At 37.9% G+C, this 17,450-nt stretch overlaps 1 protein-coding gene across 2 annotated transcripts in view; it reads left to right on the top strand.

The window, feature by feature from the left end:
* Window positions 1–778: 778 nt before the first annotated feature.
* arhgap17a (Rho GTPase activating protein 17a) overlaps window positions 779–17,450 on the top strand; it is a 28,923-nt gene continuing 12,251 nt past the window's right edge. For both annotated transcript variants that reach the window (XM_036573072.1, XM_036573071.1), the window contains exons 1-4: window positions 779–1,195; window positions 9,864–9,903; window positions 16,332–16,436; window positions 16,558–16,634. In XM_036573072.1, coding sequence (XP_036428965.1) covers window positions 1,143–1,195; window positions 9,864–9,903; window positions 16,332–16,436; window positions 16,558–16,634 — 275 coding nt within the window. In that variant the 5' untranslated portion in view covers window positions 779–1,142. The remainder of the gene's footprint in view (window positions 1,196–9,863; window positions 9,904–16,331; window positions 16,437–16,557; window positions 16,635–17,450) is intronic.

The raw sequence follows: 17,450 nt of genomic DNA, 5'->3' as shown, positions 1-17,450 counted from the left end.
GTAGAGAAACAAACCACTCTGAATCACTATGAATATCTTAACAATTTCATTTTTCAGGAATTTTGAAAAATCATCGGATTTCCCCTTTGACTTGCCAAATTAAAAACATGACTTACATCCCACAAACTTAAATACTACCTTTCCATTAACCTTACTCATAAGGCACTGGTAGCTGAATGTGCTGTACCGCAAATTTAATTCAACATATCACCATGATCAGTCTACTGCGATGCTTTTATTCATATTTTCATATTTTAGAGGACTTTCAAAAAACAAGAGTACATAAATAACTGGACCTGTGACGCTGCTTCACTTTAACGATTTTGGCTGTTACAAAATGTATTGCATGTTTGTGCACTCCCTCTAATGATTAGCTGTACATAAAGTACTATCACAGAATATCATATAAATAAAGAATATCAGCTTTGAAAGATACTACAAAATAATGGTACGTTCGTTTTGTCTTCATTAAGGTTTGTCTTAAGTAAACTTTGAATTAAAAACCAAAAATAGTCCCTATTACTTTCACTTGAATCAGACACTTTAAGCTTGTATGTCTGCTAAAACAAAGACACAACAAAGTAAAATCAAACTTCTAAACGGATTCAAATTAGACACTGAATGTACAGTATTTTAATGAAAATGTAATCTTCCACTGAGGAGTGGGATAATACGTCTAATTTCTAAATGCATGACACCCTGTTGGTCGGGTAGGCGTGAAAAGGCAGCAGACTACACATCATCATCATCATCATCAGAGTCAGTCAGTAACCAGCGAGTCATGAAGGGAGACTTCAACAGCTGATGTGTCAACTTTTCATTTCATCTCATAGATTGGCACAAAATGGGACTTGCACGTCGGTACTGGCTACGTTAAAAGATACGACACAGGGTGTGAAAACTGTTCGACTACTCTTACAAAAGCTAGCTTTTTACATTGTATTCTACATTTTTTCTATACCGTGCTGCTAGCTTAGCACGCTAGCTATCCAGCTAACGTTACTTCAGCGGGCTAATCATCTGCCGGCTAAATTACCAGCACAACTTGAAGATGATTCAAAGGATTTTTGGCTGATGACTTATATCGAAGGACACTACTTTCAACTCTCGGAAATTAGGACTTGGTGGACCGCGATACAAAAATGAAGAAACAATTTAATCGCATGAAACAACTCGCCAACCAAACAGTTGGCAGGCAAGTACAAATTGTTAAGCAGTTTGCTCTGTTGTTGTTGTCCTGTGTTGCCAAGGCGGTAGCGGGTCGGGTACTACCTGATGACTCAGATTTATCCTTTATGATACACGCAGTTAGCTACCTAAACACATACTCTTTGTTTTAAATGTCTCAGGTTGCTCCAACTTTTGTCAGTATACATAAGCAAAAGACCATTTAGCTCAGTTTATAGACTTTGTAACCAGTGAGGCCACATAAGTCCAGCCAGTCTATGAAACAGTCGTTCAGAGCATAGAAGCAGATCGTTAACTGAAGTTGGATAAAATACGTAAACCAGTCACTTCAGTGTTAAATGTGTAATTTATATGGGTATTTAGAGTTCTCGTCAGTAAATAGCCATGGTTTGTCAGTTGTAAATACCGAACTTGTATTAAAACGTTTCTCCCAAACGGATTGTTCATTTGTTAGCAATTGTGTCTGAATCAGAACTGAAGAACAGATCAAATACGTTCTATCACGAATTCAGTTGCTTTTGTTTGTTCAGCTCATGCGCCTTTTCCTCTGCCTCTAGTTTAGCTGATGTACTTGGTATGTGCTTGTTCATCATTTCCAAACTCCTCTGCTGACAAGCCCACAGGACTGCATTCTCTTCGTGCTATTTTTGTGCTTTATTGTGATTGGGGTTTGTAATTTGGTACAACAGTTGCTTGGCTATAGATGGCCATTATAGACACTCCTTAAGCTTCCTAAAGATACTGATGTTGAGTTTACATATCTGTTAGGCCAAAACATTGTTTTTGGTCTCTTACATAAACTGTATACAGTAGGATTCTGTTCTTGCATATTTTTCAGCTTAACTTTAAAACATATTTATTAACCCCCCTTGAAAACAATGAATCGGAAGTTGAGCACTAAGCCATTTTATCAGAGAAACAATGTTTTTTAATGTCACAGTGAATGATTCATATATCATTATTTCCATTCATTGTTTACAAAATTCCAGACTGTTGAAATCCCTATTATGAACTCAATGGTTTATCCAGCTGTACAATGCATTTTATTTCAAGATAATTAGAGATGGCATGTTTGGTGAATATTGATTGATAACGGGTTGAAAGCAGCAGAAAATGCTGGATCAGATGTCAGAGGGGAGAAAACAGAATAAATCCAATTTAGTCCTGTAACAAATCTATCCTGAAATAGCTCACACTCACATTGCTGGCTATTAAGTTTGCTGGCTGTTTCTTCCTGTGGTGTATGATATGATAGCTTACTTTTAGATCTTAAGTCAAGTGCTTCATTTAAAAATGGCTCATTTTGGAGCTTAGAATTTTTTTTTTATATAAAAATGTCAGATCAGTATTGCATTGGTTTATACTCAAGGTTTCATTATTGATATTAGTATTGGCATCTGAAAAGAGTAAGTGGTATGGTGCCATCTTTGATTTTATTTACCACAGGAGCTTTATGTGAGTGCCAAACAGCATCTGTATAGACAGTGTTCAGGTTTTTAGTCACTGAGACACACAGAGGAAGCCCCTTTCTAGCAGCAGATTCTTTACCATGCAACAACCCCTGACCTTTAGCATCTGTGTCCTCATTTTCACTGTTTGAATGTCTGCAATATGATCAGTCTCGAGAGGCTTGTTGCAAGGCATTGTGATGACTGTTGTGACAAAGACACAGGTAATGATCTAAGCAGAGCTGGCCTGTTTTCTTGGTGGCGACATTCTAACTTGAATAATCTGATGCCCCTGTTTTGAAAGAGGACAACCCACACATTATTAAGGCCTAAGCATTACACATAAACTTGCCTATTAATTTGTTTAAATCCTAAGACAGTTCCTCTCTCATCTAGAGCCAGGTACAAGGGACATTTTTTTCCACTGCAAGGTAAAGTCTGTTTAAGTAGTAGCAGTGCTCTTATGTAGGGGTGAGCCATGTGATAATATGGTGGAGTTATCACAATAAATAGTAGTAAGCATTTCTGGGCATATTTAGGATGTTTTAATTGCGTTTACAATGCTGTACAACTGCATGTATCATGAAAAAAAGTTTAGGTCTCCAAGTGGTGTAATACAAGGGGTTTTACCCTATTGTGAGGCGATTGCAGGTTTGAGCTCTGATGATGCAATTGAAATTTGTTATACATATAGTTATGATAAAAGTGCACTAGGCCTGCATTAAACCTCAGAAAAAAACACATTGATATGTACCATGAATCATACAAATGTCAAGGGCTTCTGCCATGTTGCCCACCCGTATTGACACCAAGAACTGCATAAAGAAAAATGAGAATAGAGTAATATTTTGTACTCTCTAACTTGAACATAAAGCAGAATGTGGTTATAATTCTCATTTTGAGACAATAATAAAGAACCCTAACGATTCGCACACAGGCCCATAGCTGTACTTATCTATAGAGGTATACGTCTGGTCCAGCATATTTACTTAAACACCTTAATTTTGTGGCTTTAAACACCGTTAGCTGCAAGCGACAGATGTGTACGTCTGGAATACTCATGGTGTTGAATGTATTTCACTAACAGTAAATCATAAGGTTCTGATGCAGAAAGCAGACTTGGGTGCAGAAGTGGGGAGGGGTAGGCCGGACACAAGCCTCAGCTGGTCCCATGGTTCCTGTGATTGTGATGAGGCAGTACACTCTGTTCGGCATGCAGCTCCTCAAAGGAAATCTCCCCTTATTCTTTTTTTAAACAGGAAGCGGTCCTGGGGAAGTTAAATTTCTAAGAACGAAATCAAAGAATCAACCCTTTTACAATCACAGACATGTTGTTTTAAGCTAAATAAGCTTCTTCTTTAAAGTAAATAGCATGCTTCTGCATGCTGTGCTAAAACCTACTTTTAAGAAAAAGTAAGTTGTACAACAGACTTGACAGCAGTTCCAAAAAAACAAAAAAAAAGAAAAAAAAGCAAGAACTCACCCTTTTTTTTTGCGTCACTCAGGAATCTGTGAATGGCCGAGAGTACCAGCTGTTAGCTGTTCTTCTAGAACTGAAGGGTTATTAATTGTGAGATAATGGCTGAGGTTATCAGTGTCATTAGTACAATACAGGCAGATGTTCTGCCTATTTAAGCACAAAATAGGTTTATAAGGGCACTGTAATTTGCTGGTTTACTGTGGACTGTCCACATCCATCAGTTTATTGGCAACAGGCTATATACAATCGTATGCAAAAATTTGAACACTCCGGTAGTAAAAATAAGTTACCGCATCCTCTACAGAGAACACATTTTTAAAAATTTTAGTGTACAATTCCTATTTTATTTGCTGAGTTTAAGAAAAAGGAAAGAAGTAAAACAAAAAAATATTAAATGTGCCATACCTTTCAACAGACTAAACTTTGTTTAATTTTATCCCCCAGTATGTTAAATTCAGCAAATGAACAGTAATTGTGCATTCTGTAGAAGACATGCTTATTTTTACCTACAATCAACAAAACATTTGACCATGGGTTGCCATAGATTTTGCATACGACTGTTTGTCAGAGAATTCTAAAAATCCAGCTGCTCGCTGGCCATATCTGGTGACTGAAAGGTAAAAAATTACTTTTTACACCTCAGATAACAGAATTTTGGACATCTTCTTTGTCCACCCATACCCTAATGAATGAACCTCACCCCAAAGCAAAGCACAATGTAATGTCAAAATATATCAAAAGCCAACAGTCACCTTTGGGCCAGTCAACTAGCTGAGAATGCAGAACCATTGTTGTTTCTCTGCACCGGCTTTTCAAAGAATGGAGAGCTGCATTTGTTGCACTGTTTTCTCGTTATGAAGTTCAGTTGGTCTTGAAAGTAATGTTTGTTTTAACTGTGTGTTTAATCAGTTGGTATAAGCAATTGACAGAATATCACAGGGGGCACCAGTCTTATTCAGAAAGGTTTTCATCGCAACCCAGCAGGAGCACACCTCCTGTAACTAATTGGTTGTTTGAAGAATGAGACCGGCTGATTAAATGAGTGGAATCAGATGTGCTTCTGCTTGATCACAATGAAAAGCCACAGGGCCTCTGTGGATAAGATTAATGACCCTTGGAATATCACAGTTTTCATATTAGAGCCTTTTTTTGGTGTTGTTATTTTTGGTAACAGTTTTGTTTTTGATAATACTACTCTGATGAAGTTATTTGAAAAAAATAATCATAACTCAAATTACAGAGTGTTTAAAAGTTAACCCACCCTTGGTTAACCCACACTGGTGTCCAGCAGTGTTTGGTGATTTCCTTGTTAAAATGTACATACTAAAGCCATTAACTGGTGAATTGAATCAAGTGTGTTTGAACAGGGACATCACCAAACTTCAGTGGATTCCAGCCCTCCAGCACCAGACACTGAGACCCCTGACTTTCAGTCTTTTGTGATGGCCGCGTACAAGTCCATAGATTCTCTCAGGTGGTAAAGCTGCCCATTCTTTTTGGTCAAATGGCTCTTCTACAGATCAGTGATTCGTGCCATATACTTGCCTCACCAACCTCTCAATAGCTCAAGGAAGGTCCAGGCACGGTGACTTCCACTCCAAAACCTTCACCTCCTCCCACTGCAGTCACTATTGGGTCAACTTGGCCTTGTGCTTTGGTTCATTGTTCTGTATTGTTCTGTTGAAAGTCCAAGTGTGCTCTATGCACAGCTTCCGACTGATGCCTGCAGACTTTTCTACAGGGTTTTTGCATAATCTGCTGCATTCATCTTGCCTTTAATCTTGACCAAATTTCCTGTGCCACTGGAGTGCTCACACCCCCCAAAACAGCAGAGATTTTCTCTTCATATGTCCTGTTGAGTCCTCTCCAAACATGGTGTTTCTTGTTGTGACCATACAGATCAAGCTTTATCTTGTCAGACTACTTCAGAATCTTTAGGTCTCTTCAGATTTTTTTGAAAACTCCATCACACAGCCCTGTTTTGTTTAAGTACCGCCATATTGGACTCTGCTTTCTTTTACAGAAGCCTGCCAGTGGGTTTGTCTTTGCATCTCACACAATTTCCTGGTGGTCGTCTCTGAAATTTTTCTTGGTCAACCTTATCTTGGCTTGGTCTCCACAGGTCAAGTGCAATTTCAACATGACATGCTGATTGGCTTTTTCATGTGAATATCCTTTCATGAGCTTCGTCTGATTTATTGTGTTTAATTACTTTTGTTTTGCAGATCTTGCAGTTTTTTTTATTCTTTGTTTTGAAAAAAGAACCCCAGACCAAACTTCATTCACACTAGAGTTATTACTTGCTTTTTAAGCAGAAGAGAGGAAAAAAGCATGGTTGCAGATTTTTAAGGGCAAAATAGATTACTATCTTGACCTTCACGGTGATTTTAACTTACTTGAGTGTGCAATAACAGGCCCAATGCTAAAGGGTGTGTACACTACTATTTTCAGACATCCACATGTAATTCATGTAATACTAATGAGTCATACTAAGTACAGTGATTAGCTGTGTTAGTGGAAACAACACTTTTAGATCAAGTGGCAATATTGGACACATACAGAACTCTGATTCAGTTGACTAACATAGGAAATTACATGTAGTGATTTATACAGCATGTTTATGTATAGCCTCTTTTCTCTTTTAATCCCCCCGTGTAAAATGACACCTCCTCTGTATTTGAGAGCTTGTCATACATTTGGGTCTGATGTTCTTATAGTTCTGCTCCACTGTATATGTGACAACAGCTTGGCCCAGGCATGATTCCAAAAAGTCTTTTGAATTCTAGATCTGGATTTGGTTACAGCCTTTCAGTCCTTCTCTTTGCTCCTCTGTGTTAATTGAAAGCAGCTGTCTACCACTGTCACGAGGTTACTCTAGTGCAGTTTTGCCAGCATGAGAGACTGTGCTGACTTTGTAGCATGGCACACTGAGAGCTGCAGGACTGAACCCAGTTGACGTGACTGTTTATGTTGCACATTTATATAGCTCCAAGATAATTTTAGCACATTAGCCGAAGCTCATTATACATTACTGCTAATCCTGTATTAGTAATCGGCCTGCTCGCTTTAGAATTTAAAGTGTCAAATAACTTTCGTGTTCTGCTTGATTTGTTTCTTCATATGGTGCTAATTACAAGATATATTAAGGTTAAAGCATTACTACAGAGTTGTTGAGAAGGTTAACCCACTTGAAGTAGGCTATTTGTATTCATTTTCAAAGGAGGTTTGGGCTAATTCTCTTGTTTGGAATGTTAGTATCACAGAGCCAGCCATATTCTCACAGTGTTTGCCAAAACTGAAAAAAACATAAATTTGGCTAGTGTGCCTGCACATTTGTTTTCCTTAAATAGTCGAGTCAAAGCCAAGAATACAGAGTTCTTAACCTTTTGACTAGAAGTTGTCTTTTAAAATGAAACATGATGCCAAGGAAGAGCTGCCTGATTTTAGCAAATATGTTATTTTATTTAGTTAGTTAGTTATTCAGGTATTTGAGATGTTGAAGATAAAGAAAAATGTAAATCTATGTTAACAGTTGGCCATTTTGTGTTCAGATGTATTCTTTAATAATTTCATAAATAAGCCACTTTGACTTTACATTAAACTTGACCACATTTAGTCACATTTTCTGTTTAAAAAAGTAAAGTATAAAGTAGAGAAACCAGTGCAAACTTTTTTTGTTTATGGACTGACATTTTGCTTAGAAGTGCTGCTGAAAAATAATTTTCAGAGATTTGCTAAAATAAAAATCTATTTACTGTATACCTTGACTTAACATTGGCTCACTATTGCATTATATATCAGTTTAATTTTGGTGTTAAGCCAACAATTAGTACACCTACCAGCACTGCAGCTTAATCTTTAATGCTGGTAGTTTTATGGTTGACGGATCACTTGTAAAGGATGTTGATGTTCAGAGAAAGTCATAACCTGATAGTGATAAGTGGGGTTTATTAACTCTTTTACAGCAGTAGTGCGTCAGGTGTTGAAAACGTGTTTGTGAAGTGTGCGGGTGTTATCTTCTGTGTATGGAAGGATCTGTGCCACGGTCAAAGCAGTCTATTAGTTTACTATTAATAGTGCCTAACCATCTGCACATATCAGCGTGGCAAGGTCGATGATGGAATGCTGAAATTCCCTGGGAAAGTGCATAGCTATAGATCCTATTTCAGCCAGCTGCTTGACTATGAGCTGTGGACTACTGTTGAATTAGGTTCGCTGCCAAAGTTTGCAGTCTGTGTTAGGCCTGGGTGATAGGGCGATGTAATTGGATATCATCGATGATGGACAAGCAACCCAATGGCAATGTGTTAAAAGCGATAATCGCCGTTTTGGTAAAAGGGGAACTGGGGTTCAAGTTTAAGAAATGTGCATGCTTGCGCACCAGTAGTCAGTTCCACATACAGTTGTTAAGAAACTGCCTGTGTTATTTCTTTTCACTACACACTGTTATGCTGTCTTTACTGCAAGATTCCCCTCAACTTATTTTACACGAATGGAATCGATAATAAATGCTGACGTGCTTTGGAACTTCAGCTCTCCTCAAAGTGACTCACTGCAGTAAAAATGAGCTAAAATGACTGGAAGTTAGCATACAGCAGCTAAGTTAACTCTAAACTGAAGAGAAAGTTTCGCTGATCCTCATTTGCGGCTGTTGTTCTTAGAAAAAGGTAATAAGTCATATTAAATAAATTGTACACAATGTTTTATTCATATTTATACTTTCAATTCGTATAAAACATCGTCTTTAAAAGCTCTGGTAGAGTAAACTTCCCACTGTGTGATTTTACTAAGTAAAAGGTGCAGTATTTTTCGTACAGATTAAGTGTCCAGTGGTTAGTTGAATTAATCTCGATTTATTTATTCATTTTATTTATTTATTTTTTAAAAACTAGAAAATAATTGTGCTAATTGTTTTCTTGATATCGCCCATGCCTAGTGTGCATGTGACCTGTGTATTATTTGTTTGTGTTTGGCATAAAATAAACCTAATGCAAGAGTGTTTCAGCTTACCTCTTGTCTGTTTATACACCAATTAGCCATAACATGAAAACCACCACCTCATTTCTTGTCCATTTTATCAGCTTCGATTAACCATGTAGGTGCACTTTGTAATTTTGCAATTACAAACTATAGTCCATCTGTTTCTCTGCATACTTTGTTAGCCCCCTTTTACCCTGTTCTTCAATAGTCAGGACCCCCACAGGACCACCACAGAGCAGATATTATTTGGGAGGTGGATCATTCTCTGTTTTGTGGTGACACTGACTTGGTGGTGGCGTGTTAGTGTGTGTTGTGCTGGTACAAGTGCAACAGACACAGCAGTGCTGCTGAGGTGTTTAAAAACTCCATAGTCACTGCTGGAGTGAGTGTAGTCCACCCACCAAAAATATCCAGCCAACAGCGTCCTGTGACCACTGATGAAGGACTAGAGGATGACTAACACACACACTGTGCAGCAACAGATGAGCTACTGTCTCTTAATTTACATCTACAAGGTGGACCAGCAGGGTAGGCATGTCTGACAGAGTGGACAGTGAGTGGACTTTAGCAGCACTGCTGTGTCTGATCCACTCGTACCAGCGCAATACACACTAACATGCCACCAGCATGTCAGTGTCACTGCAGTGCTGAGAATGATCCACTTTTTGTAGCCTCTTTGTTAATTTAATTTTTGATGTGGAATCTACTTTTACATAGAGTATTATTTTTTTTCCCCACTCTAAGCCTCTCCTACTTTTCTTTTACAGAGCGGAGAAAACAGAAGTCCTCAGCGATGACCTGTTACAGGTAACTCTTTCCTTCTCTTAGTTTTATCACTATTTCTAGTGAATGTAAGTCATTGCCTTTGGAAAATGCCATATCATCTATCAATGGTTTGTACATACAAACTATCGTACGTACACCTGATTTGTATCGATTTGGTTTTAGAAAGCTAGTCCCACCCCCCACACCTAAAAGGGAATTCCTCAGATTTTTCAAAATTTTAGCATAATTAGGTATTTTATCTTGCATCCTACATGTATTTCTCCAACCAACATGTGTTTTCAAAAATACATTTTAAGCCAAAAGATTATTGGAAAACTATTGTAAAGCAATGTTCCAGGCATCAGTCAACATATTTAAAACTATGTCATGTAATAACTTTCTGTGAAGTAACTTGTAGAGGCATTAAACTCCTTCAGATGTCTAATTCCTAACCCCACCATTGTGAATAATTCTGACTTGGTAAGTTTATCTAGAGCAGGGTATTTCACATCAAACCACACTGAATGCCTTTGTTAACTTAACAATTTAATTATATATAAATTCTGAAAAATCTGTGGAATTCCTCTTTTAAAGGTAAAAAACTGTATTAAGTATTGCACATAACATTAACATTGAGTGAATGTAATTAATTTACACGTTATTTTGTGTGGGACTTTTTTTCTTCTTTTGTTTTTTTTTTAAATCTGAAATCTGCTGCCTGTACATTGTGAAACAGGTTTGTCTTTAGTTAGCTGTGCTTGTTTATTTTTTAATAGAATGACACATGCATCGGTGAATTCAACCTGCTTTGTAAAGGTTCTAATCCATTTTTATTCAAATGATGAGAAACCTGTGAGTCACAGTGTTGCAACAGGTGTTGTCACTGCTACAAGGCAAATACATTCCAAATACTCTTTCATCACTTGGGAGAGAATGCGTTCTAGTGCGTGAATGAAGTGACAGGAAAATTACCTGTGATGGCACAGACAACTTTTGCCCCAGAGTCTTGCACTGTGTAGTCTGTGGCAAAATGCTAAGAAATAATGGTGAGATCGTTGTGTAGGAAATAGATTTTCGAGGTGCCCTTGCTTTGTACTGTGTAAACTACAAAGCTGGATTAAAGTCAGAGGATGGAAGAACTATGCACAGTGGTTAGGAGCATGGACATTTTTGCACGCTGGATTTTTTTCGATTCAATCTTGTTTGCTTCTTTAGGTTCAGTGTGTGCCAGTCCATCTCTCACTGACATTCTAACACATCACCCACGAATCGTGTTGACATTCCCTTTGGCGGTCAAAATTGCTAGCCCTTCTGCTCCACCTGGTTCTCAGCAAGTAGCACAGTGGTGTCCTGTCACCCACACCCAGCTGACAAGGCTGAAGCATAGCTCAGCTCCCTCGGGGCTTTCATACTTATTCACGGCTCCTGAAGTCCTGTCAGAGACTCCCTCGTACTCTCTTTTGTGTTACAGTGGACTCATCCATGCTCTGTTGACAAAAGTGTTCTTTTGTAGCTTTCCTTTGCTAGGTTGAATAACCTTTACAAAATGTTGAAAAAAAAATCCTGTTAAACATAATGTTCCCATTCACAGCTTCATTTTTGACAAAAAATGTAAATTATTTAAATTGGACCACTTTAATGATCATGTTAATGACATAATGTTGAGTTTCTACAACTCCATTTCCAAAAAAGTTGGGACGCTGTGCAAAATGTAAATTAAATACAAAATACAATTTATGCATTTAAACCCTATATTTCATTGAGAATACTACAAAGACAATGTATCAAATGATGAAACTGAGAAATTTTATTGTTTTTTGAAAAAATTATGCCCATTTTGAATTTGATGCCAATAACACGTTCCAAAAAAATTTAGAACGGGGGCAACAAAATGCTGGTAAATTTGTGTAATACTAAAAAAAAACACCTGGTGCTTGATTGACAACAGGTTAGTAACATGACTGGGTATAAAATAGCAACCCGGAGAGGCTGAGTCTTTCAAAAGTAAAGATGAGGAGGGGTTCACCACTCTGTGAAAGACTGCACAATAAAATAGTGCAACAATTCAAGAATAACATTTCTCAACATAAAATAGCAAAGAACATTTGCTTTTCATCATCTACGGTACATAAAAACATTTAAAAGATGCAGAGAATCTGGAGAAATCTCTGTATGCAAGGGACAAGGCCAAAAACCAGTATTTGCTGGTCATGGTCTTTGGGCCCTCAAGCAGCACTGCATTAAAACAGACATGATTCTCTAGTGGAGCTCACTGCATGGGCTCAGAAACACTTCTGAAACACAATGTCTGTGAAAACAGTTCATCACTGTATCCACAAATGCAAGTTAAAACTCTATAACGCAACAGGATCCAGAAACGCTGCCACCTTCTCTGGACCCGAGCTCATTTAAAATGGACTGAGGGGAAGTGGAGAAGTGTCCTGTGGTCTGACAAATCAACATTTGAAATTCTTTTTGGAAACCATGGACACTATTCTCCGATCTAAAGACCACTCAGCTTGTTATTAGTGCACAGTTCAAAAGCCAGTATTCATGATGGTATAGGAGTGCATTAGTGCATATGGTATGGGTGACGTGCACATCTGTGAAGACACCATTAATGCTGAACGATATATACATATATACACAGGTTATACTTTGGCAGTGCGCCCAGGTACATGGATACCTGCCCAAGTATGTTTCAACCCATTTTTAAAAAATGTTTTGCAGTGTTTAATCTGTTTTGAAAAAACTGTGTGGTTAGAATTTGAAAGTGAAGGAGATAGGGGGAGAGTTTGTAGTTACTACTACATGTAACTAGCAAAGTAGTTCTGGCTAGAATTTACTGTCTCTTAATATATACACACATTTGTATGTATGGTGCATTCCACAAATATTGTCACCACTTATAATCATGAGCAAAATGGGCTGTAAAAAATATTCAGAATTTCTTATCCTCTTTGATTTTTGCAAAAAATCTAACCTTTTTGTAAGGTATAATGAATAAAGGAAAACTGAATCTTGTCAATCTTGAAGTAAATATTTGTCTTAAATTTATGTGTGCCACAATTCCTGAGAGTGAAATCTAAATGTAGTATTCCCATTCATATTTTAGCGATTAGAATCACTTAAATGGTCAGCTGTGACCTCCTGGTTCACTGTGGATTATGTATGAGGTGAAACACAGGCCAGATTCCCTCAGTCATCCATCACCATGAGAAAGACCAGAGAAAACAGCAATGATGTGCAACAAAAGGTTGTTGAGCTACACAAATCAGGAAATGGCTACAGGAAAATAGCTAAACAGTTGAAAATGCCCATTTCGACTATCAAGGCATGAATTAAGAAGCTTAAAACAAGTAGAGATGGTAAGAATCTGCTAGGAAGAGGAGGTATGATTCGAGTGGACAAAGAAGGTTTTTGCCATGGCCACCCCAGTCACCTGATCTAAACCCCATAGAAAACCTGTGGGATGAGCTGAAGAGGGAAGTCCACAGTGTGGACCTCAGAATTTAAAGGATTTGGAGAGATTCTGTGTGGGGGAAATGGTCTCAGATTCTTTGCCATGTGTTCTCCAGTCTCATTAGGCATTATAGGAGAAGACTCACAGATGTTCTCTTTGCAAAGCGAGGCTGCACAAAGTATTAAATGAAAGGATGGCAATTATTGTGGTTCTTCAAATAAAGGTTGAATTTGTGTTAAAATTTTGAAAGATCAAAAGCGTAAGCAATAAAGAATGTTCTTTACAGCCAGTTTTGCTCATGTTTACTAGGGGTGTCAGTATTTGTGGAGGGTACTGTGTATGCTTTAGTCATTGTCGTCCACTAGCCTCTGCCTCCTATATTTCAAATCTCTGAGACAGTGTATTTTAAGAATTTTCTTTTTTTAAAGAATTAAAAATCTGTTTTCCATTATACATCAGATGTTATTCTTTTCAAAAACTTTTATCCAAAAGTGTTACAAATGGTTATACAGCATCTTGAAATGAAACTAAAGTTGTAGCACTATGCTAATGTTAACTTGGTTGACCACCAAGAAACTACACCTGATCAAAATACAAAATAAATATTTGGTGAACACAAAATTATCTTGTAAAAATAAATAACACATTACAACAAAAATTGGGTTAAACATGCTACGGTTTATTTTCTTGAATAGGCTTACAGTCTGTAAAGACTAACAGCGACCTAGAAACAGTTGCTATAAAAGAACGTATTTGTGGGTGGAGCATCGATAGGCCGGTTGTGTTCTGCCAACCACTACTAAGGTGTTTGAAGTCTGCAGTTTGGAGACGTTTTCTTTGGCCAGTGTGGGTCACTAGTGACCTCATATCTTTTGACCTGAGCCCCCTCCCTTTTTAGAACAAGATTCACGTGTTCATGAATGATCTGTGTGTGCTTGTCCAGGCATGTTGACTAGTCACTTTGGCAGCGGCAAAACAGTGAGTTTAGAAAGGGGTTTCCCTCTCTTGCTTTCTGTTGAACACTCATAAAGGAGGTACTAGATCGATTCCATTACAGATGGAATGGGTGCAGCCCATTGTTTGGGCTTGTTTAGTCTGGTGCTGTTTAGCCAGTGTTCAGTGTGAGTTGGAAACAGGGAAACATTTTAAAGACCTTTAGCACCGGTTAATCCAAACAACCCCTGAACAGGATCTCCCTACACAGAAAAACACCAGACAGCAGTCAATGGATTCTCCTTGTTCCTGTGCCAGGTGGAGGGTCCCTCTCTGTTCCCATGCAGAGCTAGCCAAGGCAGGAGACGCCCAAACGGAATGTATGCCTGACCCAGCTGTGTGGGGTTGGGGAGGGGGCTTGGAATGACGTAAAGGGGAGGGTGGTTAGGGGCGTGAAGAGGCAGTTATCTCCTCTCCCAGCCTGTGGAATTTCTGAACTCATTCGTTGTTTTTGGAACACACATGCAGTTTTTTTTTTCTGTTATCGCTGTGATCGCTCTTTGTTTGTTCATTCATTCCTCTCTGTTCAAGCACACAGTTTTGAATTTCTCTGTATTATATAACAGTGGCATATTTTCATGCATTCAGAATCTACATAAAAATTGTGAATGATATTTAATACATACATACTATTGTAAAATAGGGATCTTATCGCAGGATACTTGAGGAAACATTTTCATGTCATGATATATATCAAAACAGTTTGTGAACAGGTTTGAGAAGTAACACCAGTAGTACCACATTTTAAAAAGTACTATTAAAAACTGTGATTTTAACATTCTGTCTGTCGCAATGCACTACATCTAGTTAAACAGGGTCAATAATGCACTCTTGGGTTTAGAGTTATGATTTCACAATAAGGTGAAACCTCAGACAGCTATGCCACTTGGGCGCCTCTAAATTTCCTTTTAGTGATACATGTTGGTCATTTTCTGTTCTAGAAGTACTGATGAAGCCCACAATTAGGACGGATGATGTGGCAAAATGATTATATTTCAATACTTAAAGACATGTTTATGATGCACAGTATGTATTATGATATTTTGACAGACAGACAGACTCTGGTACAAGGGTTTTTACTCAGCATTTCAGACACTGCACTGCACTTAATCCAATTCACCATGACTAATTATGTTCTCTTTGTACAGAAAATGCAGTTGGTCAGTCTTCATTAGGTACTGGCAATGTCCATGAGATGCTCAGAGAAGCATATTATTGATTTATTAACCAATAATCTCACCTCCCCATTATTCTACTCCACTGATCATTATGTGAAACACTCATCTGGTTCAGAGACCATCCCTAGTACCACCTTTCACTTGGAATTACATCACAGTACAAAATGAAAATGCTTCAACTTTTAAGAATTTGCCTGAGTAAATATAATGTATTGGTGCTTTATTTATTTATTTATTTATTTATTTACTTGTTTGTATGTATTGCTGTTGAAATGATAGTAAAATGTTACTTGAAACTTCAGAGATCTTACTAAATATGAATGTATTTGAAATAAGGGAAAGGTCTGAAACAACAGCCATTCTCAGAACACAGTATTACAGCTGTCGAGTCCCTTTGTATCAGAGTTTTAAAAAGCATATGCTTTACATATCTCTCTTGGGTGGGTGTAATAAATCGTGCTTGAACCTAACCCAGTACTAAAAACAATGCCTGCCTGCCCCATAAAAGGAGTTCTATTTTTTCACTGTTTGACTGACAAAAGGCAGGCCTGTTACAATAGTCTTACTTAAGATGGAATGTAGAAAGGGAATGTGCATTTTAACATGGTATTAGTGTTAAATGTTCTGTGCATTCTGGTTAGTGCATTCTTGGTGAATGAAGTGAAGTGAGTGCTGTGTATATGCAGTATATTCTGCAGAATGTCATTTTCACATCATAAAGCCTTTCTAGGTTATTGTATAATTTGGTTTCTTGTTGCTACTACAGTGTTGAGCACTCAGCTGTGGTCTGATATGGATTGTGGCTTCCTATTGATATTTTGTGCTGTTCTGCACAGATTGAACGCCGAATGGAGCTGGTGCGAGTCGTTTCCCACAACACACACAAGAGACTGGTCACATGTCTACAGGGGCACATAGGCACAGATGCTGAGAAGAGACATGTAAGGGCCACTCGCACATTAATGAAACACAAAAATGACCCCACAGCACCCTTTCTGTTCTGTAACATAACTTTGCATCCGTTTATATCTGTTGTTAGAGCATTGTGTCTTTCTCTTGCAGAAAAAGCTCCCACTCACAGCTTTGTCACAGGCCATGCAAGATGGTGGAAGTCAGCTAGGGGAAGAGTCTCTTATTGGGTGAATGTGGAATGTGTCCTATTTTTCAACTTACTGTTGACTCAAGAAGTTCACGTTTTTCAATTTACTCAATTTATGTTTCTCAGTTTACTCAATTAACGTTTCTTAATTTACTCAATTTTACCCCTAATATTGTCAATCAGATGAGTTTGGTGTCTGACATTTGCTTCGTTACTTTTTGACTGGAGCTACAAAGCTAACAAGCTAGGATGTAGTAAAAGCTTATAGCCACTTTTTTGTGCAAACTTATTTATTCTGCTGTCACTGTTTAGATCAAGGGTGTCAAATATGTTTCAATGTCAAGTCAAAGTTTATTTATATAGCAGTTTTTACAACAGGCGTTGTCACAAAACAACTTTACAGAAAAATCCGATCCAAGCCCCCATGGGCAAGCCAGTGACAGTGGCAAGGAAAAACTCCCTAAGAGCAAGACAGTGTGGCTGCAGGTTTTCATTCCAAAAAAGCAGGAGCTCACAAATGTTTGAAGACTGAGACCAACTCCTTTAATGAGTAGTATTAGGTGTGATCCAATTTGGAATGAAAACCTACAGCCACACCGGCCCTTTGCAGATAAGATTGGAAACCCCTGATCTAGACAGTCTGTGTTTAAAAATAAATCCTTCCATAAGTCATGCAGTAATAGTCCAGGTCTGTTTTACTCTAGACAAAGTGAAAAATTGTGTAAAATTTATATCCTATAATTGGCTTACAAACAATCAGCATTGCCAGTGCCAAAACATCTGAAGCAGTTGACTAAGGAGAATCAGGTATAAATTTCCTTGCTATGGTCAAATTATTGTACAAATTATTACAGTA

Source organism: Colossoma macropomum, unplaced genomic scaffold, assembly GCF_904425465.1.
Source record: "Colossoma macropomum unplaced genomic scaffold, Colossoma_macropomum, whole genome shotgun sequence".
NCBI classification, from domain to species: Eukaryota; Metazoa; Chordata; class Actinopteri; order Characiformes; family Serrasalmidae; genus Colossoma; species Colossoma macropomum.
Note: the sequence above shows the minus strand (reverse complement) of the source record. Positions and strands in the feature narration are given on the sequence as shown.